General features: G+C 45.8%; 1 protein-coding gene across 12 annotated transcripts in view; it reads right to left on the reverse strand.

Annotated features, from left to right (window-relative positions):
* WWOX (WW domain containing oxidoreductase) overlaps positions 1–25237 on the reverse strand; it is a 1206506-nt gene that overhangs the window by 1137589 nt on the left and 43680 nt on the right. For all 12 annotated transcript variants that reach the window (XR_013221655.1, XR_013221654.1, XM_077288364.1 and 9 more), the window contains exons 2-5: positions 3760–3879; positions 2446–2510; positions 1934–1991; positions 1516–1694 (exon numbers count right to left, since the gene is read on the reverse strand). Coding sequence is in view for 10 of the 12 variants with exons in the window: in XM_077288364.1 (XP_077144479.1) it covers positions 1516–1694; positions 1934–1991; positions 2446–2510; positions 3760–3879 (422 nt within the window). In the remaining 2 variants the exon portion in view is untranslated. The remainder of the gene's footprint in view (positions 1–1515; positions 1695–1933; positions 1992–2445; positions 2511–3759; positions 3880–25237) is intronic.

The following is a 25237-nucleotide window of genomic DNA, read 5'->3' on the forward strand; positions in this document are numbered from 1 at the left end:
AGGATCCACCATTCACAATAGGTGATGTCACAGCTCACCTCCTCCTCCTGTACAATGACTGATAACACCTCTATATACAGTAGATAACACAGGATCCACAATTCACAATGGATGATGTCACAGCTCACCTCCTCCTCCTCCTGAACAATGACTGATAACACCTCTATATACAGTAGATAACACAGGATCCACCATTCACAATAGGTGATGTCACAGCTCACATCCTCCTGAACAATGACTGATAACACCTCTATATACAGTAGATAACACAGGATCCACTATTCACAATAGGTGATGTCACAGCTCACCTCCTCCTGTACAATGACTGATAACACCTCTATATACAGTAGATAACACAGGATCAACCATTCACAATAGGTGATGTCAAAGCTCACCTCCTCCTCCTGTACAATGACTGGTAACACCTCTATATACAGTAGATAACACAAGATCCACCATTCACAATAGGTGATGTCAAAGCTCACCTCCTCCTCCTGTACAATGACTGATAACACCTCTATATACAGTAGATAACACAAGATCCACCATTCACAATAGGTGATGTCACAGCTCACCTCCTCCTCCTGTACAATGCCTAATAACTCCTTTATATGTAAGTAGATAACACAGGATCCACCATTCACAATAGGTGATGTCACAGCTCACCTCCCCCTCCTGTACAATGACTGATAGCACCTCTATATACAGTAGATAACACAGGATCCACCATTCACAATAGGTGATGTCACAGCTCACCTCCCCCTCCTGTACAATGACTGATAGCACCTCTATATACAGTAGATAACACAGGATCCACCATTCACAATAGGTGATGTCACAGCTCACCTCCTCCTCCGGTACAATGACTGGTAACACCTCTATATACAGTAGATAACACAGGATCCACCATTCACAATAGGTGATGTCACAGCTCACCTCCTTTTCCTGTACAATGACTGGTAACACCTCCATATACAGTAGATAACACAGGATCCACCATTCACAATAGGTGATGTCACACACAGCTCCCCTCCTCCTCCTGTACAATGACTGATAGCACCTCTATATACAGTAGATAACACAGGATCCATCATTCACAATAGGGAGTGTCACAGCTCACCTCCTCCTCCTGTACAATGACTGATAACCCCTCTATATACAGTAGATAACACAGGATCCATCACTCACAATAGGTGATGTCACAGCTCACCTCCTCCTCCTGTACAATGACTGATGATAACACCTCTATATACAGTAGATAACACAGGATCCATCATTCACAATAGGTGATGTCACAGCTCACCTCCTCCTCCTGTACAATGACTGATAACCCCTCTATATACAGTAGATAACACAGGATCCACCATTCACAATAGGTGGTGTCACAGCTCTCCTCCTCCTCTAGTAAAATAACGCCCATGTTTAAATACATATTGACGTTGCCCTAAACCAGGTGACAAGTTCTATTTTACAAAACAAAACGTTATTTGACATTTTTCTTAGATAAATCCTCACCAATCCCGGTGTTTGCGCCAGTGACAATAGCCACTTTGCCGGTCAGGTCGCAGCCCTGGAGAATATCCATGGCGGTGGTGTTCGCATCATACTTCTGTCTTGTGTTCATCTTTGCTGGCTTATCCTCAACTGTAAAGGCGAATCGGGGGTCCAGGTAAGTGGTCCTCTTATTCAGGTGACTGAAAAGAGAGAAAAACAATGACCAATGGAAATATGACAATAAGCACATCAATACGTGACTTCAAGGTCGGCAAATCGGAATAGGTTTTTAACGGTATGTTCACACTGGTTTTTTTTCAGGAGTTTTACACAAAACATGTGTAATTGCAATAATTTTGTGGGAGAAATACTTCATTTTCTGGAACAATTTCAAGGGTGCCCACACTTTTTGGCCATGATTGTATATTTATATACTCACTCAACAAAATAGATCTGCCCATTGTCATCCGTTTCTTGTTCCCAGCCATAGGGGAGATCTGGAAGAGATGAAAATATATGTATTATCGAGTCATGGGCTAGGACAGACAAGTGATCCTCACACTGGAGTTGTGCACATTGGAGGCTTTTTGGGGAGTTTTTGGATCACAAACTGAGAGGTAACTCATCCTAAAATACTTGGTGTTTCTACTCATTGTCTGCTCCGAAATCTCAGTAGGTTTATGTGCATGCTGAATTTTCAATGAGCAGAACTTTTTTTCCCTACTCACCCTCCCCAGGTCCGAGTTTACAAAGCTGCTCCAGGTGTCTATTATTGTAGCTAATAATGACTCAGCCCGAGTTGACCGGTGAGGTCTCTGATTGACTGCAGCGTTGTCAGTGTGACATGAGGAGCAGTGGTGGAGACGTAGCGTTGGACCCAGGGAGGGTGAATAAAGCACAATTTTGTTTTGTTTTTTTAACTGTAGCCGGTGGGCGGAGCGTGTTACTAACCTCCGGCGATTCTCCTTCGCTTTCCAGTTTTTGGGTGCTCCCACTGGGTTTTTTCATCCAAGTGGCTATTAAAAAAAAAATAAGTAGTTATTTTCCTGAGGTTATAGCAGAATGCACAGGACAGGCAAAAACACAATGGCCCCGATTCATCAAGCAGCTTACGCCAGAGACACAGAAATTCCGACTGACAGCTGTGAAATCTTACTCCGGCACGCACTTCATCAAGACAGTTGTCCAAAATGCCGGTCTTGAAGGAATGAGGCAGATGTCCTCAGAATTAAAGTTTCCCCTCCTCCCAAATGGATACTGTCGGATAGAGCTTGTAAAAACAAGCACTTTTGCAATTTACTGCTTGTTAAAATTTTCAGCCGTTCTTGAGATATTAACATTTTGGTCTTTTGTTTACAGCTTGTTGCCTTGGAGACCGACCACCGCTACTGTCTAGCTCATAAGCACCTGGCCGAGATTAGGACGTAACAAGACCGCTGCTGTCTAACTTGTAAGCACAGCGGCTAAGCTGGCCAAGATTAGGACGTAACAAGCGTGCTACAACTATCCTGGCCGGTTTCATAAGCAGCTGCTGTCTAGCAATGGTGGTCGGTCTCCATGGCAACAAGCTGTAAACAAAAGAAAAGTGTTAATATCTCAAGAACGAATGAAAATTTTAACGCGCAACAAATTGCAAAATTGCTTGTTTTTACAAGCAGTATCCGAAAATACCCACTAACGAATTTGGGAATAACCCATAGAAAACTCACTTTTATAGTGTACAATTAGATATGGCCTCGATAAAAAGTGAAAAACGTAAATACATGATTTTTTTTTTTTTTTACTCTAGCGCTGCAGTTACCAGAGGAACAGTAAGGCCACATGCCCCTCTAGGAGAATTGTATCTGTAAGCCACACCTTCTTGGTAAAAACTATACAAATTTGCACTAAATATAAAGGTCCATATCTTTGGAACCAGATGGCGGATTTGGAAAAAAAAAAAAAGTGGAATATTCAGGGGGAGCAGCGAGAATCAAATAAGAGTGAACTTGTCCATTTTTCTTGCACAAATAAAAAAACTGAACATCTGAATGAGGCCTAATAAGGGCCACACGATGAGTGAAGGTGCAGAAATGACGTGGGTATACGTCACAGCTTAAACTTTAGACGTTTGGGCTTTGTAGTTTGCTTTATCTGTATAGAAAAGTAGATGTAAAATCCAAGGATGAAGTGTACAGATGAGAAAACAGTAAATCAGCCCCGTGTATGTATATTATCAGTGTGCAGGGATAGTTTACAGACCCTGCCCTCTCGGCACGCTCTTACTTGGCATAGTAAACCCATCCATCCTTGGTGTTCCTCTCCTCCCATCCGGGCGGCAGCTCGTCCTCGCTGTCGGTATCGTCCAGGCCTGCGTACTTCAGAGCTGCCATGGCACTGCGGCTGCTAATGGAACGTTATTATTGATTAATAATGGAAATCAGTTCGGCAGCTGCAATTCTTACACTGACTCTACATGTACCGCCATTCTACCACTAGAGGTCGCCGCAGCTCAACAAATTGGCCAGAGAACATGTGTATAATAATAGGAAAAGAAGAGAGGGGGAAGAGGGAGAGAAAAGAGAGAGAAGAGTGAGAGAATAGAGATAGTGAAGAGAGAGAGAAGAGAGAGAGGAGGGAGAGAGGAAAAGTGGGAGAAGAGGTGAGAGAGGAGAGAAAGGATAGGAACAGAGGAAAGAGAGCGAGGAGAGAGCCAAGAGGAGCGAGAGAAGAGAAAAGAAAAGAAGACAGACAAAAGGAGAGAGAGGAGACAGAGAAGAGAGGATAGAGAAGAAAGGAGACAAGAGGAAAGAGAGATAAGAAAGAGGTGAGAAGAGAGAAAAAAGAGAGAAGAAAGAGGAGAGGAAAGCAGAGGAGAGAGACAAGAGGAAAGAGAAGAGAGAAAAGAGAGAAGAAAGAAGAGAGAAAAGAGAGAAGAGAGTAGAGAGAAGAGAAAAAAGAGAAGAGAGGATAGAGAGGAAAGAAGAGGAGAGGAGACAAGAGGAAAGAGAGAAGAGAGAAAAAGTGAGGAGGGAAAGAGAAAATTGGGAGAAGAAGAGAGGAGAGATAAGGAGATTAGAGAGAGAAGAGAGGATAGAGGAAGGAAGATGAGACAAGAGAAAAAAAGAGAGATAAGACGGAGAAGAAAGGAGAGAAAGGATAGAGAGGAAAGAAGAGGAGAAGAGAGAGAAAAGAGGAGAGATCAGAGAGAGAAGAGAGAGGAGATAAAGAGAGAAGACAGAAAGCGAGGAGAGAGATAAAAAGAGAGAAAGAGAAAGAAAAGAGATAAGACAGAGAAAGAGAACAGAAGATAGAGTGACGAGGGATAAGAAAGAAGAGACAAGAAAAGAGGTGAGAAGAGATAGAATGAACATTAAAAAAAAAACAGCGAGCAGTTGTATCGCCCATTTCTGCAGTTCCATGCCCGCACTGTAATCCTTGTTATAATAATAATAATAATTTTTATTTATATAGCGCCAACATATTCCGCAGCGCTTTACAACTTATAGAGGGGACTTGTACAGACAATAGACATTACAGCATAACAGAAATCACAGTTCAAAATAGATACCAGGAGGAATGAGGGCCCTGCTCGCAGCTTACAATCTATGAGGAAAAGGGAGACACAAGAGGTGGATGGTAACAATTGCTTTAGTTATTCGGACCAGCCATAGTGTAAGGCTCGGGTGTTCATGTAAAGCTGCATGAACCAGTTAACTGCCTAAGTATGTAGCAGTACAGACACAGAGGGCTGTTAACTGCATAAAGTGTATGAGAACATGATGCGAGGAACCTGATTATGTTTTTTTTTTTTTTTTTATTAGGCCACACAGGGATAGTTAGGTTAATGCGTTGAGGCGGTAGGCCAGTCTGAACAAATGAGTTTTTAGTGCACGCTTAAAACTGTGGGGATTGGGGATTAATCGTATTAACCTAGGTAATGCATTCCAAAGAATTGGCGCCGCACGTGTAAAGTCTTGGAGACGGGAGTGGGAGGTTCTGATTATTGAGGATGCTAACCTGAGGTCATTAGCGGAGCGGAGGGCACGGGTAGGGTGGTAGACTGAGACCAGAGAGGAGATGTAGGGTGGTGCTGAGCCATGGAGTGCTTTGTGGATGAGGGTAGTAGTTTTGTACTGGATTCTGGAGTGCATGGGTAACCAGTGTAATGACTGGCACAGGGTAGAGGCATCGGTGTAACGGTTGGTGAGGAATATGATCCTGGCAGCAGCATTCAGGACAGATTGGAGCGGGGAGAGTTTGGTAAGAGGGAGGCCGATTAGTAGAGAGTTACAATAGTCCAGACGAGAATGAATAAGTGAGACAGTAAGAGTTTTTGCAGAGTCGAAAGTAAGAAAAGGGCGAATTCTAGAAATGTTTTTGAGATGCAGATAAGAAGAGCGAGCCAGTGATCGGATGTGGGGGGAGAATGAAAGCTCGGAATCAAGGATGACCCCAAGGCAGTGGGCATGTTGCTTTGGAGTAATGGTGGAACCGCACACGGAGATGGCAATGTCAGGCAAAGGTCGGTTAGTAGAGGGAGAGAACACGAGGAGTTCAGTTTTTGACAGGTTCAGTTTCAGATAGAGGGAGGACATGATGTTAGAGACAGCGGTAAGACAATCACTGGTGTTTTCTAAGAAGGTCGGAGTGAAAGCAGGAGAAGAGGTGTATAATTGGGTGTCGTCAGCATAGAGATGGTACTGGAAACCAAATCTACTGATTGTTTGACCAATAGGGGCGGTATACAAAGAGAAGAGGAGGGGGCCTAGGACTGATCCTTGAGGAACCCCAACAGTAAGGGGAAGGGGAGAGGAGGAGGAACCAGCAAAACATACAGTAAAGGATCGGTCAGAGAGATAGGAGGAGAACCAAGAGAGAACGGTGTCCTTGATGCCGATGGAGCGGAGCATAGTGAGGAGGAGCTGTTACCATCAGTGTGGCCATTGTGAGCTGTAAAACTTTTTTTTGTGTCCTGAACATTCCCCACGAGGTAGAGAAGAGCCAGGGCCCCGCAGAGCTATGATGTCAGGTGACAGCCGACGTCTCGTGTGACATCAGCCCAGGAATCACAAGTTGCCGGCATTTTAGTGCCAGCAGAGGACACTCGCACGCACCAGAGCACCAATGTGGATGCAATCGGCCCAAATCTATGAAAAGGCCAATGACCCAACTCTTTCTACAAGCTCAAAACAAATGACGGTCTAAATTACGCCCAATTTTTACAAATATTATGGGGAATGTATAATACACAGGACAGGGGATCATTAATAATATGGGGATGTATAATATACAGGACAGGGGATATTATTATATTATGGGGGATGTATAGTACACAGGACAGGGGATATTATTATATTATGGGGGATGTATAGTACACAGGACAGGGGATATTATTATATTATGTTGGATGTATAATACACAGTACAGGGGATATTATTATATTATGGGGGATGTATAATACACAGTACAGGGGATATTATTATATTATGGGGGATGTATAATACACAGGACAGGGGATATTATTATATCATGGCGGTGTATAACACACAGGACAGGGGATATTATTATATTATGGGGGTGTATAGTACACAGGACAGGGGATATTATTATATTATGGGGGATGTATAATACACAGGACAGGGGATATTATATTATGGGGGATGTATAGTACACAGGACAGGGGATATTATTATATCATGGGGGTGTATAATACACAGTACAGGGGATATTATTATATCATGGGGGTGTATAACACACAGGACAGGGGATATTATTATATTATGGGGGTGTATAGTACACAGGACAGGGGATATTATTATATTATGGGGGTGTATGTCAGTAGATAACATGTAGACACCAGTTCCCTGGAGGCTCAGGCACTTGCTCTGCAGCAGCGTTGCCTTTATTCCTGCCTCCCTGTCATGGCTGCTGTAGTAGGAGGGTAAATGCTAGACTGTATGGGCTCCTTCCAGGTGTGACGTCATTTCCGGAGGCGTGTCCTATCGGGAGGGGGCGTGTTCTGAGTTCATATCATGGGCGTATTCTCTTTTTACCAAGGCGGCAAAGGAAAGCAGCATGACAGCATGTGGACGCCATGGAGGTCAGTGGTTTCAGGGTGAAAAATGCTACTTGCTGATCGCTATTGGGGGGAGGCCCTGTGGTGGTCGACCTACTTGTCTGTGTGGGGGGCGACCTGTTGCAGGTTACTGTGGGAGACCCCTGTGGTGGGATTTTGGGGGGTTCTGCTGCTGGTTATTGTGGGATTTTGTGTGGAGGGGGGGGGGACTGCTGCTGGTTATTGTGGGATTTTTTTTGGGGGGGACTGCTGCTGGCTGTTGTGGTGGACCCCTGTGGTAGGCGACCTGCCTGTGTGAGGGGGGCTACCTGCTGCAGGCTATTGGGGGACCCCTGACCTGCTTGTGGGGGGCGACTTGCTGCAGGCTATTGGGGGTGACCCATTTTAGTGGGTGGCAACCTGCTTGTGGGGGGGCTACCTGCTGATGGCAATTGGGTGGACCCCTGTGGTGTGATTTGGGGGCGACCTGCTTGCGGGGGACCCCTTTTAGTGAGGGTGACCCACTTATGGTTGGGTTTGGGGAGGCGACCTGCTTGTGGCAGGACCCCTTTTAGTGGGTGCGACCTGCTTGTGGAGGGGTGACCTGCTGATGGCTATTGATGGGCCCCTGCGGTGGGGTTTGGGAGTGACCTGCTGGCTATTGGGGGGGGGGGGACCCCTGTGGTGGGGTTTGGAGGTGACGTGCTGCTTACGGGGTGGACCCCTTTTAGTGGGGGCGACCTGCTGCTGGCTATTGGGGGGACCCTTGTGGTGGGGTTTGAGAGCGACATGCTTGTGGTCGGGTTTTGGGAGGGCGTGACCTGCTGTCTATTGGGGGGACCCTTGTGGTTTGATGTGGGGGGCGCGACCTGCTTGTGGGGGGTGGGGGAGACCTGCTGAAAGCTATTGGGGGACCCCTGTGGTGGGATGTGGGGAGGCGACCTGCATGTGAGGGGTGACCTGCTGCAGGCTATTGGGGGGACCCCTGTGGTGAGATTTGAGGGCGACCTGCTTGTCGTGGAATGTGGGGGGGGCGACCTGCTTGTCGTGGAATGTGGGGGGGCGACCTGCTTGTCGTGGAATGTGGGGGGGCGACCTGCTTGTCGTGGAATGTGGGGAGGCGACCTGCTGCTGGCTATTGGGGGGGGGGGGGAATCCCGTGGTGGGATTTGAGGACGACCTGCTGCTTTCGGATGGAACCCTTTTATTGGGGGGTGACCTGCTGTTTACTGGGGGATCCCTTTTATTGGGGGGGCAACCTGCTTATGGGATGGATTAGGGGGGCTGATGAGTGTTTAAGCTGGGTGGGAGTTGGACATCCGAAGAGGGGGGGGGTGCTGGGTGGGGGGGGGGGTCCGCGTCCGATGGGGGTTGGACGTCCGATGGGGGTTGGATGTTTGATGGGGGTGGGGAGTCCGCATCTGGGGGTTTGTGCTGGGTGGGGGAGTCCGCGTCCGATGGGGGTTTGTGCTGGGTGGGGGGGGGTCCGCGTCCGATGGGGGTTTGTGCTGGGTGGGGGGGGTCCGTGTCCGATGGGGGTTTGGGGGGGTCCGCGTCCGATGGGGGGTTAAGCTGGGGTGGCGTCTGATGGGATTTATGGTTGGGGAAGGGGGGGTCATATTTGGATTTACGCTTGAGGGGAGGGAATTTCTGGTGGGCTTTGGATTTATGTTGTGGGGTCCGCTGGTTAATGTGAGGTGGAGGTTTCTGACTGGGGGAGTGAGGTTATGCTGTGTGGCCCTCTTTTTAACCCCTTCATAACCCAGCCTATTTTGGCCTTAATGACCTTGCCATTTTTTGCAATTCTGACCAGTGTCCCTTTGAGGTAATAACTCAGGAACGCTTCAACGGATCCTAGCGATTCTGAGATTGTTTTTTCGTGACATATTGGGCTTCATGTTAGTGGTAAATTTAGGTCGATAATTTCTGCGTTTATTTGTGAAAAAAATGGAAATTTGGTGAAAATGTTGAAAATTTCGCAATTTTCACATTTTGAATTTTTATTCTGTTAAGAGAGAGTTATGTGACAGAAAATAGTTAATAAATAACATTTCCCACATGTCTACTTTACATCAGCACAATTTTGGAAACAAATTTTTTTTTGCTAGGAAGTTATAAGGGTTAAAAGTTGACCAGTGATTTCTCATTTTTACAACAAAATTTACAAAACCATTTTTTTAGGGACCACCTCACATTTGAAGTCAGTTTGAGGGTTCTATATGGCTGAAAATACCCAAAAGTGACACCATTCTAAAAACTGCACCCCTCAATGTTCTCAAAACCACATTCAAGAAGTTTATTAACCCTTCAGGTGTTTCACAGCAGCAGAAGCAACATGGAGGGGAAAAATTAACATTTAACTTTTTAGTCACAAAAATGATTTTTAGCAACAATTTTTTTAATTTTCCCAAGGGTAAAAGGAGAAACTGGACCACGAAAGTTGTCCAATTTCTCCTGAGTACGCTGATACCTCATATGTGGGGGAAAACCACTGTTTGGGCGCATGGCAGGGCTCGGAAGGGAAGGAGCGTCATTTGACTTTTTGAATGAAAATTTGTCTCCAATCTTTAGCGGACACCATGTCGCGTTTGGAGAGCCCCTGTGTGCCTAAACATTGGAGCTCCCCCACAAGTGACCCCATTTTGGAAACTAGACCCCCCAAGGAACTTATCTAGATGCATAGTGAGCACTTTAAACCCCCAGGTGCTGCACAGAAGATTACAACGCAGAGCCGTGAAAATAAAAAATAATTTTTCTTTCCTCAAAAATGATTTTTTAGCCCAGAATTTTTTATTTTCCCAAGGGTAACAGGAGAAATTGGACCCCAAATGTTGTTGTCCAGTTTGTCCTGAGTACGCTGGTACCCCATATGTGGGGGTAAACCACTGTTTGGGCACACGTCGGGGCTCGGAAGGGAGCACGTCGGGGCTCGGAAGGGAGAGAACACCATTTGACTTTTTCAACGCAAGATTGGCTGGAATCAATGGTGGCGCCATGTCGCCTTTGGAGACCCCCTGATGTGCCTAAACAGTGGAAACCCCTCAATTCTAACTCCAACCCTAATCCCAACCCTAACCGCAACACACCCCCAACCCTAGTCTTAACCCTAATTCCAACCCTAACTCTAATTCCAACCCTATCCCTAAGGCTATGTGCCCATGTTGCGGATTTGTGTGCGGATTTTTCCGCACAGTTTTTGAAAAATCTGCAGGTAAAACTGCACTGCACTTTACCTGCGGATTTACCACGGATTTCCAGCGTTATTTGTGTAGATTTCACCTGCGGATTCCTATTATGGAGCAGGTGTAAAATGCTGCGGAATCCGCACAAAGAATTGACATGCTGCGGAAAATACAACGCAGCGTTTCCGTGCTGTATTTTCCGCACCATGGGCACAGCGGATTTGGTTTTCCATAGGCTTACGTGGTACTGTAATCGTGATGGAAAACTGCTACGAATCCGCAGCGACCAATCCAAATCCGCACCGTGTGCAGATAGCCTAACCCTAGCCCTAAGTGCAACCCTAGCCCTAAGTGCAACCCTAGCCCTAAGTGCAACCCTAGCCCTAAGTGCAACCCTAGCCCTAAGTGCAACCCTAACGGAAAAACTAAAATAAATTTATTTTCTGTATTTTATTATTGTCCCTACCTATGGGGGTGATAAAGGGGGGGGGGGGGGGTTATTTACTATTTTTTATTTTGATCGCTGTGATAGAACCTATCACAGCGATCAAAATGTACAGGGAACGAATCTGCCGGACGGCAGATTCGGCGGGCGCACTGCGCATGCGCCCTTTTCCAAGATGGCGGCGCCCATGCGAGAAGACCGAGGACACTGGGACTAGGTTAGTATGGGGGGGTGCGATCGGACAGCGGGGGGGGGCGGAGGGGAGGACGGGGGAGGGGCGAGGAAGGCGCTTAGGACAGGACGGAGGGGTAGGGAACACTGACTGCGGCTGCAGATCGCCGCTGTCAGTCTGTGGGGGGGGCCAGATCGGGGTCTCCAGCCATGGCCGATGCTATTGCAGCATCGGCCATGGCTGGATTGTAATATTTCACCAATTTTCATAGGTGAAATATTAGATTGCTCTGATTGGCTGTTTCACTTTCAACAGCCAATCAGAGTGATCGTAGCCACGGGGGGGCGAAGCCACCCCCCCTGGGCTGAAGTACCACTACCCCTGTTCCTGTAGGTCAGGTGAAATTGGAGTTAACCCTTTCACCCGGCCTGCAGGAACGCGATCATTCTGTGACACCGCATATGCGTCACAGGTCGGATTGGCACCGACTTTCATGACGCATACGCTGTGTCACAGGTCGGGAAGGGGTTAATGTGAGGTGGAGGTTTCTGACTGGGGGAGCGAGGTTATGCTGTGTGGCCCTCTGGTTGATGTGTGGGGGGGGGGGCAATGCTTCATTGGGGTACACAAAAAAAACATGGGTGTATGCTGCTTATGCTATGCAAAAAAAGAAAAATTAGGTATTTCCCTGTAGAGTAGGCTACACCACCAACTGGCACGAAGCTAATCCGTTTTAGCTTAATGTCAGTAGGAGGCAGACATGGGTCTGGACCGCCCAGCCCAGTTTCTGACTTGGGTTTTGGGGGGGGGGTTTATTAACGATTTACCTTTTTCTTATTAATATTTTTTTTTTCTTTCAGATACGGCTTTTGAGGGCGACAGTGGAATTGTCACTCTAATCTCCCACCTAGTATTGTCACTACCGTAGCCTCTGTGGTCTACGAGGCAAGGCCCTAACACATCAAGAGTGTTTGTGGTTCCCCAGAGGACAGTCCATGCCACGAATCCCCCTATCCTCTCGCCCCCCAGAGCCAGATAGAGTAGGGAGGGAAGATGAATCCGTTATGTGCCAGCCGCCGAAAAGTCTGCGTCCAGGTTATTCCATGCCCATCTTCATCATCTGTCTGCGAAGAATGATTTGTGATCTTCAGGACAGGTATATCCTACCAGGCAGTGAGGGGGCTACTTTAAAAAGAAAAAAAAAAAAAATGGAAAGGACAGGACAAATATGTCCTAGTTTTCTCCTGAGCAATATGGACGTCTCCTGGGGAAACCTTCCTATTCATGCAACCTCCATGTTTTCCAGAGGCTCCTGTGACCCTGCTCTTAAAATATCCAGGCTTCGGTCTAGGCCTTCTCTGATGGCCGGTCCACACCGCCAGTGCCTTGAACAATCATGCACGCCAACTTTCTAGTGCGTCCTACTCTGCGCCTATCAGTTTAAGGCCGGCCTCACACTCAGCGTATGTAAATACGGTCCGTTTTTTACGGCCGTAATACGCAGAAAAGTCTCCAAAATAGTGATCCGTATGTCATCCGTAGGCAGGGTGTGTCAGCGTATTTTGCGCATGGCATCCTCCGTATGTAATCCGTATGGCATCCGTACTGCGATATTTTCTCGCAGGCTTGCAAAACCGACATCTAATGGATTTATGTGCTCAAATGTTCGTTAAAACATATATACAGTATATACAGTGGGGCAAAAAAGTATTTAGTTAGTCAGCAATAGTGCAAGTTCCACCACTTAAAAAGATGAGAGGCGTCTGTAATTTACATCATAGGTAGACCTCAACTATGGTAGACAAACTGAGAAAAAAAAATCCAGAAAATCACATTGTCTGTTTTTTTATCATTTTATTTGCATATTATGGTGGAAAATAAGTATTTGGTCAGAAACAAAATTTAATCTCAATACTTTGTAATATATCCTTTGTTGGCAATGACAGAGGTCAAACGTTTTCTGTAAGTCTTCACAAGGTTGCCACACACTGTTGTTGGTATGTTGGCCCATTCCTCCATGCAGATCTCCTCTAGAGCAGTGATGTTTTTGGCTTTTCGCTTGGCAACACGGACTTTCAACTCCCTCCAAAGGTTTTCTATAGGGTTGAGATCTGGAGACTGGCTAGGCCACTCCAGGACCTTGAAATGCTTCTTACGAAGCCACTCCTTCATTGCCCTGGCGGTGTGCTTTGGATCATTGTCATGTTGAAAGACCCAGCCACGTTTCATCTTCAATGCCCTTGCTGATGGAAGGAGGTTTGCACTCAAAATCTCACGATACATGGCCCCATTCATTCTTTCATGTACCCGGATCAGTCGTCCTGGCCTCTTTGCAGAGGAACAGCCCCAAAGCATGATGTTTCCACCACCATGCTTTACAGTAGGTATGGTGTTTGATGGATGCAACTCAGTATTCTTTTTCCTCCAAACACGACAAGTTGTGTTTCTACCAAACAGTTCCAGTTTGGTTTCATCAGACCATAGGACATTCTCCCAAAACTCCTCTGGATCATCCAAATGCTCTCTAGCAAACTTCAGATGGGCCCGGACATGTACTGGCTTAAGCAGTGGGACACGTCTGGCACTGCAGGATCTGAGTCCATGGTGGCGTAGTGTGTTACTTATGGTAGGCCTTGTTACATTGGTCCCAGCTCTCTGCAGTTCATTCACTAGGTCCCCCCGCGTGGTTCTGGGATTTTTGCTCACCGTTCTTGTGATCATTCTGACCCCACGGGGTGGGATTTTGCGTGGAGCCCCAGATCGAGGGAGATTATCAGTGGTCTTGAATGTCTTCCATTTTCTAATTATTGCTCCCACTGTTGATTTCTTCACTCCAAGCTGGTTGGCTATTGCAGATTCAGTCTTCCCAGCCTGGCGCAGGGCTACAATTTTGTTTCTGGTGTCCTTTGACAGCTCTTTGGTCTTCACCATAGTGGAGTTTAGAGTCAGACTGTTGGTGTGCACAGGTGTCTTCTTATACTGATAACAAGTTTAAACAGGTGCCATTACTACAGGTAATGAGTGGAGGAAAGAGGAGACTCTTAAAGAAGAAGTTACAGGTCTGTGAGAGCCAGAAATCTTGATTGTTTGTTTCTGACCAAATACTTATTTTCCACCATAATATGCAAATAAAATGATAAAAAAACAGACAATGTGATTTTCTGGATTTTTTTTTACTCAGTTTGTCTCCCATAGTTGAGGTCTACCTATGATGTAAATTACAGACGCCTCTCATCTTTTTAAGTGGTGGAACTTGCACTATTGCTGACTGACTAAATACTTTTTTGCCCCACTGTATATACTGTATATATATACATCATTGAGACACACAAAATATTTATATATATTATATATATATATATAATTTTTTTTTTTCTGTATTTATATTTAATTCAGCGCGATATATGTGAAAAGCCGGTAATTCAATTGCCGGCTTTTCATTTCTCCTTCCCAAACCCGACAGGATATGAGACATGGTTTACATACAGTAAACCATCTCATATCCCCTTTTTTTTTTTTTTTTTGCATATTCCACACTACTAATGTTAGTGTGTGTGTGTGCAAAATTCGGGCGCTGTAGCTGCTAAAATAAAGGGTTAAATGGTGGAAAAAATTGGCGTGGGCTCCCGCGCAATTTTCTCCGCCAGAGTGGTAAAGCCAGTGACTGAGGGCGGATATTAATAGCCTAGAGAGGGTCCATGGTTATTCGCCCCCCCTGGCTACAAACATCTGCCCCCAGCCACCCCAGAAAAGGCACATCTGGAAGATGCGCCTATTCTGGCACTTGGCCACTCTCTTCCCAGTCCCGTGTAGCGGTGGGATATGGGGTAATGAAGGGTTAATGTCACCTTGCTATTGTAAGGTGACATTAAGCCAGATTAATAATGGAGAGGCGTCAATTATGACACCTATCCATTATTAATCCAATTGTATGAAAGGGTTAAAAAAAACACACATTATTAAAAAGTATTTTAATGAAATAAACACACGGGTTGTTTTAATATTTTATTGCTCTCTCAATCCACCTGAAGACCCTCGCTCTGAAAAATAATAAACCAACAATATACATACCTTCAGATGATCTGTCACGTCCCACGAAGTAAATCCATCTGAAGGGGTTAAATCATTTTACAGCCAGGAGCTGTGCTAATGCACTCGCTCGTGCCTGTAAACCCCCGGGTACTGAAAGGAAAGCTGGGTGATCTGTAGTTACCTTGAGTTGCGGTGATGCGCCCTCTGCTGGATGTCCTCATATGAACTCGAGCGTGGGAACTTTTCCAAGGCTCCAGTTCATGAGGACATCCAGCAGAGGGCGCATCACCGGAACTCAAGGTAACTACAGATCACCCAGCTTTCCTTTCAGTACCCAGGGGTTTACAGGCACGAGCGAGTGCATTAGCACAGCTCCTGGCTGTAAAATGATTTAACCCCTTCAGATGGATTTACTTCGTGGGACGTGACAGATCATCTGAAGGTATGTATATTGTTGGTTTATTATTTTTCAGAGCGAGGGTCTTCAGGTGGATTGAGAGAGCAATAAAATATTAAAACAACCTGTGTTTATTTCATTAAAATACTTTTTAATGTGTGTTTTTTTTAACCTTTTCATACAATTGGATTAATAATGGATAGGTGTCATAATTGACGCCTCTCCATTTATTAATCTGGCTTAATGTCACCTTACAATAGCAAGGTGGCATTAACCCTTCATTACCCCATATCCCACCGCTACACGGGAGTGGGAAGAGAGTGGCCAAGTGCCAGAATAGGCGCATCTTCCAGATGTGCCTTTTCTGGGGTGGCTGGGGGCAGATGTTTGTAGCCAGGGGGGCCAATAACCATGGACCCTCTCTAGGCTATTAATATCTGCCCTCAGTCACTGGCTTTACCACTCTGGCGAAGAAAATTGCGCGGGAGCCCACGCCAATTTTTTCTGCCATTTAACCCTTTATTTTAGCAGCTACAGCGCCCAAATTTTGCACATACACACTACTAACAGTAGTGTGGAATATGCAAAAAAAAAGGGGATATGAGATGGTTTACTGTATGTAAACCATGTCTCATATCCTGTTGAGTTTGGGAAGGAGAAATGAAAAGCCGGCAATTGAATTACCGGCTTTTCACTAACACCGCTGCGTATTTCTCACAAGTCACACTGCTGGTCCGTGTGGAATCCGTATTTTTCTCGCCCCCATAGACTTTCATTGGCGTTTTTTTTTTGCGCAATACGGTGACAAACGCAGCATGCTGCGATTTTCTACGGCCGTACAAGACTGTATATTATGGATGCGTAATATACGGCAGATAGGAGCTGGGCCATAGAGAATCATTGGGCAGCGTGTAATGCGTATTTTACGGACGTAGTTTATGCGCTCATACGTCCGTAAGGCTACTTTCACACTAGCGTCGGGCTCGGCCCGTCGCTGTGCGTCGGGCCGACGTTCCCGACGCTAGCGTTGTCTTTGCCGCACAACGAGGGCAGCGGATGCATTTTTCCAGCGCATCCGCTGCCCCATTGTGAGGTGCGGGGAGGTGGGGGCGGAGTTCCGGCCGCGCATGCGCGGTCGGAAAAGACGTTTACGACGGAGCAAAAAACGTTGGAAGCAACGTTTTTTGCTCCCGACGGTCCGCAACTGCACGACGCATCCGTCGCACGACGGGTGCGACATGTGGCAATCCGTCACAATGCGTCGCTTAATGTTAATCAATGGTGAAAAAACGCATCCTGCAAACACTTTTGCAGGATGCGTTTTTTCGGCAAAACGACGCATTGTGACGGAATGCAGTTAACGCTAGTGTGAAAGTAGCCTAAAACTCGCTAGTGTGAGGCCGGCCTTAGAGTACTTCGCTTCTGCAACAGAGGACTAAAGTCTGCCTCCCAAGAGATCTGCTGTTAAATTTTGGTGGATTTGGAAATGTTCTGTCCAAAAAAACGACGGGACAACTCTCCAACCCGCCAGGAAAAGACGAGACCTTCCTTTAGTCCAGCCCCCTCCTGGCATCCATGAACCCACCAGCACTGGTCTGCTAGGCCTGGATCTAGCAGACTCTCTTCGACATGATGGGGCTTTCCCACCTTGGATGTTTCTCAAGGTCGGCTGCCGTGTCCTTCACTATTCAAGGCCGGTATTATGATCTCTGGTCCGGGACACCAAAACCTCAGACACCGGAGGCTGGCCTGGGAAGGGGGGGGGGGCAGAGCCACATACCCTACCGCCAGTCCTGCCCGCATGCACCAACAGCATATTACAGTTTTAAAATACTTTAGAAATGCATAAAATGAAACAAGCAAAGGCAAAGTTATTCGATGCAAAAAAAATGCAGTTTTATAATATTAGAAATGTTTCTATATCTAATGTTAAAATTATATTTATCCAGTGTTTCTATAAGTAAAAGTCTGAGATTCCTGTGGGAAATGGTAATTTGTTCCTCTTAAACCAGTTCTGAATGTAAATAAAACATTGCTCTGATTCAGTCTCAACGCCTTTCATTTCATACGTAGGACATGACAAGCCCATGATGTATCTGTGTAACACATGTAAGGTGCTATAACAACAGCCTTAGGCTGGTTTCACACCAGCGTTCGGCAGGGCTGCGGATGGCAGCCTTCTTCCTCCGTTAAGGCTACTTGCACATTAGTGTCGTGTGACGCACGCCTCAATGCGTCGTTTTGTAGAAAAAACGCATCCTGCAAAGTTGCCCGCCGGATGCGTTTTTTTCTCCATAGACTTACATTAGCGACGCATTGGGACGGATTGCCACACGTCGCATCCGTCGTGCGACGGATGCGTCGTGTTTTGGCGGACCGTCGGCACAAAAAAAACGTTCCATGTAACGTTTTTTCGTGTGTCGAGTCGAGTCCACCATTTTCAACCGCGCATGCGCGGCCGAAACTCCGCCCCCTCCTCCCCGGAACTCACAATGGGCCACGGATGTGTTGTAAAGCTGCATCCGCTGCCCACGTTGTTCTACATAAAACACACTATCCGTCGGGCCGACGGTTTGCGACGGCCCGTACCGACGGACTAGTGTGAAAGTAGCCTAAGCCCCGCTCACTGCCACACCTCTTCCTTCAGTTTCGCCTACGCTTGCATGCGTCCTGCATACCCTATCTTTAACATTGGGTACGCAGGCCAAGCGGATGCCTCCGCATGCGTTGTTTTAATGCTGCGCCGACCGCAATAAAATGCAACATGTTGCGTTTGACGCAGTTCAGCGCATCGTCAAAATGAGGCATGCCTGCGTACCCAATGGTAAAGATAGGGGATGCATGCAGACGTAGGCGGAGCTGAAGGAAGAGGTGCAGCAGTGGGCGGGGCTTAACGGAGGAAGAAGGCTGCCGAACGCTGGTGTGAAACCAGCCTTAGGCCGGTTTCACACGTCAGTGGCTCCGGTACGTGAGGTGACAGTTTCCTCACGTACCGGAGACACTGACACACGTAGACCCATAAAAATCAATGCATCTGTTCAGATGTCATTGATTTTTTGCGGACAGTGTCTCCGTGTGCCAAACACGGAGACATGTCAGTGTTCGTGGGAGCGCACGTTTTACACGGACCCAATAGTCAATGGGTCCGCGTAAAACACGGACCTCACACGGACATTCTCCGTCTGGGGTCCGTGTGCGTGCAGGAGACAGCGCTACAGTAAGCGCTGTCCCCCCCACATGGTGCTGAAGCCGGTATTCATATCTTCTCTCCAGCAGCGTTTGCTGTTGAGAAAATATGAATAGTGTTAAAAATAAAGATCCATGTGTCCGCCGCCCCCCCACCCCCTGTGCGACCCCCGCTGGTCAGAAAATACTCACCCGCTCCCTCGCTCCTTCCTGGTCTGGCCGCGGCTTACTGTATGCGGTCACGTGGGGCCGATCATTTACAATCATGAATAGTCGGCTCCGCCCCTATGGGAGGTGGAGCCACATATTCATGACTGTAAATGATCGGCCCCACGTGACCGCATGCAGGAGAAGCCGCGGCCAGACCAGGAAGCAGCGAGGGAGGCGGGTAAGTATTTTCTGACCAGCGGGGGGGCGCACAGGGGGTGGGGGGGCGGCGGACACATGGATCTTTATTTTAACCCTTATCCGGCTGAATAGGTACAATTGTAACTATTCCGTTTTAAAATTGCAATAACTTTTTTTTGAAAAGACGTAGAGGGCTGAAATTTCGTGACATCTCTACATTTTTGGTCCAGAATATATTGGCCAAATTTCAATAAAATATCTCCACCCGCTTCCGAGATAAGGGGTCGAGATCTTTTTGCATCCATAACAAGCTGCATAGGTACAAATGTACCTCATATATTTTGAATGAAGATAATGCAAGGGAAAAAGCATAATTTTTTTTTAATGATAATGCTATTTAACTATTATAAACAAGTAAAAAACTGTTCATTTACATTATAAAAGAAAATGTAAGAAACTTTTTTTTATTGATTTTCTTTGCAAGTAATGCATGTTGGCTTTGCTACAGAGTGTTCATCGCAAATGGGTTTCACACAAACCACACAAGACTTTCTAGTCTTGCGTTGTTTTCGCCTCAGGTCTCTGCAGACATAGCAACTACCAACAACAGGGGAGGGTCCACGACTACCATGAGGTATGTTGGGGCCAGCTGCTGGCTGCGATGCTACCACAATGCATCGTCCAAGCACCATTTCTACTGCACCTCGAAGAAAATGGTTTCTCATTATCATTTTGTTTGTACTACGATCTTCAATTGCAATCATACACAGCTGATTTGCGAGATCTTTCAGGAACTTTCTTCGTTGATCCTTTGCCCTGAAGCTTGGATTGTGTTCTCTGTAGATGATGTAGGATGCTAACCCACTGACATCAATCATATTGTAGAAAAATGCCAAAGTCCAACGTGATGTTCGTCGTTTCACAGTGTACTCTCCCAACATTTTATCCATAACATCAACGCCACCTTTTGTTATGTTGTAGTATTTTATTATCTCTGGCTTGGCTGCTAGTGTCTCTTCAACTTCTCCCGTCATGTGCATAGATGATAGAAGCACGACTGATTTGTTCTTCTTTGGTACATATGAACAGACTGTTGCATCATGATTGTAGGCAAAATTTGTCGAGTTTACAGGCCTTTCTTTGGCAGGCTGCATGTTGCTAGGTAGGAACCTTTTGTTTTTTCTTACTGTACCAACTAGTGTCATGTTCCAGGAGTTCAATACCTTAGCTAGTTCCATGGTTGTAAAGAAGTTATCGGTGGTGACATTTCTTCCAGAGCCTTTATACGAGCTCACTAGGTCCAATACTGTTCGTTCTCCAATGTTTACTTGTCGAGGACCATCAGTTGGTTTCCCAGTGTAGAGCTGACCTTGTAAAGGGTAGGCATTTGATGAGTCACAAGCCCAGAAAATCTTTATGCCATATTTAGCTGGTTTTGAAGGTATATACTGGGTAAATTTAGTATGACCTCTAAATGGAAATAATTGCTCGTCGACGGTGATACAATGATATGGCTTGTAGGCTCTCTCCAGATTACTGTTCAGCATTGTCCAGATGTCCCGTATTGGTGCAGCTTTATCTGTTTGCACACGTTCTGCACGTGTATTTTCGTTGTCAAACCTGATAAATCTGAGTATCATCTTGAAGCGGTCACGAGACATGGCTGCACGTATAAGAGGCAGAGCAGCAACATTCCACATTTCCTCCAGATTCTCTTTGTTGGCTCTGTGCACACCAGCAGCAATCAGTATGCCCAAAAATGCATGAAGTTCAGTTTCAGTAAATTGCTTGAATGTTTTTTGTGGTGGCCGTTTGGAAGAATCAGGAAAACGTTGTACCAGTTCGTTGTTGTAAGCATCACAAACTCTCTTGGCCTTTCGATTCGTTTCCCGTAATATGATGTCACACATCTCGGGAGTCATGATGGACTTGAATAGCTCTTTTGCTGTATATAGGTTGCTGATTGCTGCAGGGCCACCTCTTTGTCGTAGGACATTACGAGATTTTGTTTGTGCATTTGGCAGTGGATTACTGCACCATTGAGTTTCATCCTTAGCAGTCCAAATGTCGCCTGCACTTTGAGGCACAGAATCATCCTCAACACTTTCGTCTGATTCGTATTCATTTTCATGCTCTATGACCATTTCTTGTTCAATGTCTGAATCTTCTTCAGTAACATCCACTTGTGGTACATAGTTTATCATCATCAGATGCAACATATGGTTCATCCTCATGCTCAGAATCAGATTCTTCTAGCATTCGCATTATTTCGTCAGACGTAAATCTGTAAATATGAAAAAATGTAAAATAAATAATTTTCTGAAATACTACATTATTGGCTTTTCACAAAATTATACTAACCTGCAAACACGTTTTCTTGGATTATGGCGGAAACTAGATCCAGCATTACTATCACTCATGATGACTTGCTAGATGAATTTTGGCTTCGTATTTTGTGCTGAATATAAATAAAACATCGTAAAACAATATGTAGATACTAATTATTATCCATTTTTCGTATAAAAATTATACCTATAGTGATAAGTTTCATACAAAATATATGTAAGCCAAGTCCAGGCTGAAAGACAATTTGACTGTTCTGTCCCCACATAATGAGAATAAAGGTATAACTGGCTGTTAGATGCTGTGAGACTTTCCTACCTTCGTTTCCAAGAAATTGAAGACTTCACAAGCCTAGAAATGTGTGCTCACAGCAATGAGATGAACAGCAAAATGGCTAATGAGAGGAGGGAGGCAGGAAGACAAGTAGAAGCCACTCCCAGTTTGAATTAACTTAATTGACAGCAACATAAGTGACCAGTAACAACACTGAACAATAGATATCAGCATAACATTTGTAGCTGAATGAACTTTAGTTTCTGAAACCAAGTAAAGTCTTCCCACAGTGGAGGTATATGTGAAGGTACAATTGTACCTATGCAGCCTGTTAAGGTTGTAAAATTATGCAGCCTGACAAGGGTTAAACACTATTCTTCATATTTTCTCTGCAGCAAACGCTACTGCAGAGAGGATATGAATCGCAGCTTCAGCACCATGCAGAGTGGGTACCACACGCTCCGTGTGGTACCCACTCGCCATACGGGCGGCACACGTGTGCCGCACGTATGGCCTCCGTGAGTTCCCAGGCACACAGACACGGATAACTCCGGTACCGATTTATTCCGGTACCGTAATTATCTGGACGTGTGGGACAGCCCTTAGACAGGTAAACCACTTTTGAAACCATGTTCACTTGTACAAGCTCTTAGCCCCTTAGTGACGGGGCCAATTTTTTTTAAAATCTGACCAGTGTCACTTTATATAGTAATAACTCTGGACTGCTTCAACATCCCATTGATTTTGAGTTGTTTTTTTTACATATTAGACTTTATGATAATGGTAAACTTGGGTTAATATGTTTTGCTTTATTTTGTAAAAAATCTGAAATTTTAAAAATATTTAAAAAAAATAGAAATTTTGAATGATTTTCCCTTTAAAGGGAACCTGTCCCCCCCCCACTCCCAGGCGTTTTTAACTAAAAGAGCCACCTTGTGCAGCAGTAATGCCACATTCTGACACGGTGGCTCTTTTAGTTCTGGGTGCTGTAACTGCCAAAATAATCAGTTTTATAATTTGTCAGAAATACGCCCTGCCTGTGAATCCCAGCCCCGCAGTGTCTTATGATTTATTCATACTACGGGGCTGGGATTCCTGGGCATGCGCATTGCATGTCTAAGCCTCTCACCCTCTCTCACCGCCTGCTACAGCGTGTGCGTCCTCAGGTGATCCCTCCTCCGTGCAAACACCTGGAACCTTGCCAAATCCTCACAGCTGGTGTGTGTGTAGCAGGCGGTGGGAGAGGGTGAGAGGCTGGGATTCACAGGCAGGGTGTACGTACACACAGACGGCCAGCGCTCACTGCGCCTGCCCAAGGCAGGAGAAAAGAGCGCAGGCGCTGCATCATTTCAAAACAGCGGTGAGGAGGCGGCGCCAAGAAGATGTGAGTGACGGCTGTGTGGTGTCTAAAGCAGGGGGGAAAGGCCTGCCTCCTTGACGGAAGACAAGGTATTTTGGACAAATTATAAAACTGATTATTTCGGCAGTTACAGCACCCAGAACTAAAAGAGACACCTTGTCAGAATGCAGCATTACTGCTGCACAAGGTGGCTCTTTTAGTTAAAAATGCCTGGGGGTGGTGGTGACAGGTTCCCTTTAAGGCCGGAGTCACACTAGAGAGGAATACGGACGAGTGCTATGCGAGAAAAAAAATCGCATAGCACTCGGACCAATGTTAATCTATTGGGCAGCTCCCATCACTTTATTTATTTTTAAAATGTGCGAGTGAAATTGCAGTATGCTGCGATTTGCACCGTATATCAGCCGAGACTCGCCAATGAAAGTCTATTTGTGCAAGAAAAACTTGCACCATACCGGCCATCAGTGTGACTTGCGAGAAATACACAACGGTGTCCTTTGAACGGCCGACAATTCAGGTGCAGTGTACAGTAAAATCATACTGACAGCTTACAATAGAATAGATATATACACATAGTATAGGTGTATATAAAATCTAAAGAGATACACTACAGACAAAGTTTGGACACACCTTCTCATTTAAAGATTGTACAATTTTCATAGTCATGAAAATACAGAAAATTCACACTGAAGGCATCAAAACTATGAATTAACACATGTGCAATTATATACTTAACAAACAAGTGTGAAACAACTGAAAATGTCTTACAGTCTAGGTTCTTCAAAGTAGCCACCTTTTGCTTTGATGACTGCTTTGCACATTCTTGGCATTCTGTTGATGAGCTTCAAGAGGTAGTCACCGGAAATGATTTTCACTTCACAGGTGTGCCCTGTCAGGTTTAGTAAGTGGGATTTCTTGCCTTATAAATGGGGTTGGGACCATCGGTTGTGTCGTGCAGAAGTCTGGTGGATACACAGCTGATAGTCCTAAGGAATAGACTGTTAGCTGCTTTGTTTCTTGCCATAATACAAATTCTAAGTAAAGAAAAATGAGTGGCCATCATTACTTTAAGAAATGAAGGTCAGTCGGTCTGAAAAATTGGGAAAACTTTGAAAGTGTCCCCAATTGCAGTGACAAACCATCAAGCGCTACAAAGAAACTGGCTCACATGAGGACCGCCCCAGGAAAGGAAGACCAGGAGTCCCCTCTGCTTCTGAGGATGTTTATCCGAGTCACCAGCCTCAGAAATTGCAGGTTAACAGCAGCTCAGATTAGAGACCAGGTCAATGCCACACAGAGTTCTAGCAGCAGACACATCTCTACAACAACTGTTAGGGTATGTGCACACGCTGCGGATTTGACGCTGCGGATCCGCAGCAGTTTTCCATACGGTGTACAGTACAATGTAACCCTATGGAAAACAAAATCCGCAGTGCACACGATGCAGAAAAATCCGCGCGGATTCTCTGCGGAAAAAAGGAGCATGTCACTTCTTTCTGCGGATTCCGCTGCGGATTTCAACTTGCACCAACTGGAAAGTGCAGTTGAAAACCCGCAGAGGAATCCGCACAAAAATCCGCAGTGAAAACCGCAGCGGTTTTGCACTGCGGATTTTGCAAATCCGCTGCGGAAAAATCCGCATCAGAATCCACATCCCCTTAAGAGGAGACTTTGTGCAGCAGGCCTTCATGGTAAAATAGCTGCTAGGAAACCACTGATCACGATCGCCTCTGCTACATAGCAGCGATCTGATGTTCACTGCTATGTAGCAGAAAATCAGGTGTGCTGTGAGCGCTGACCACAGGGTGGCGCTCAGAGCTGCAGGGGATCTGTAACCATAGAGGTCTCAAGGACCTCTATGGTTACAATACTGAAGCATCGCCGACCTCCGATCATGTGACGGGGGTCGGCGATGCCGTCACTTCCGGCCGGATGCGGTAGTTAAATGCCGCTGTCTGCGTTTGACAG

Source organism: Ranitomeya variabilis, chromosome 2 (genome assembly GCF_051348905.1).
Source record: "Ranitomeya variabilis isolate aRanVar5 chromosome 2, aRanVar5.hap1, whole genome shotgun sequence".
In the NCBI taxonomy this organism is placed as follows: domain Eukaryota; kingdom Metazoa; phylum Chordata; class Amphibia; order Anura; family Dendrobatidae; genus Ranitomeya; species Ranitomeya variabilis.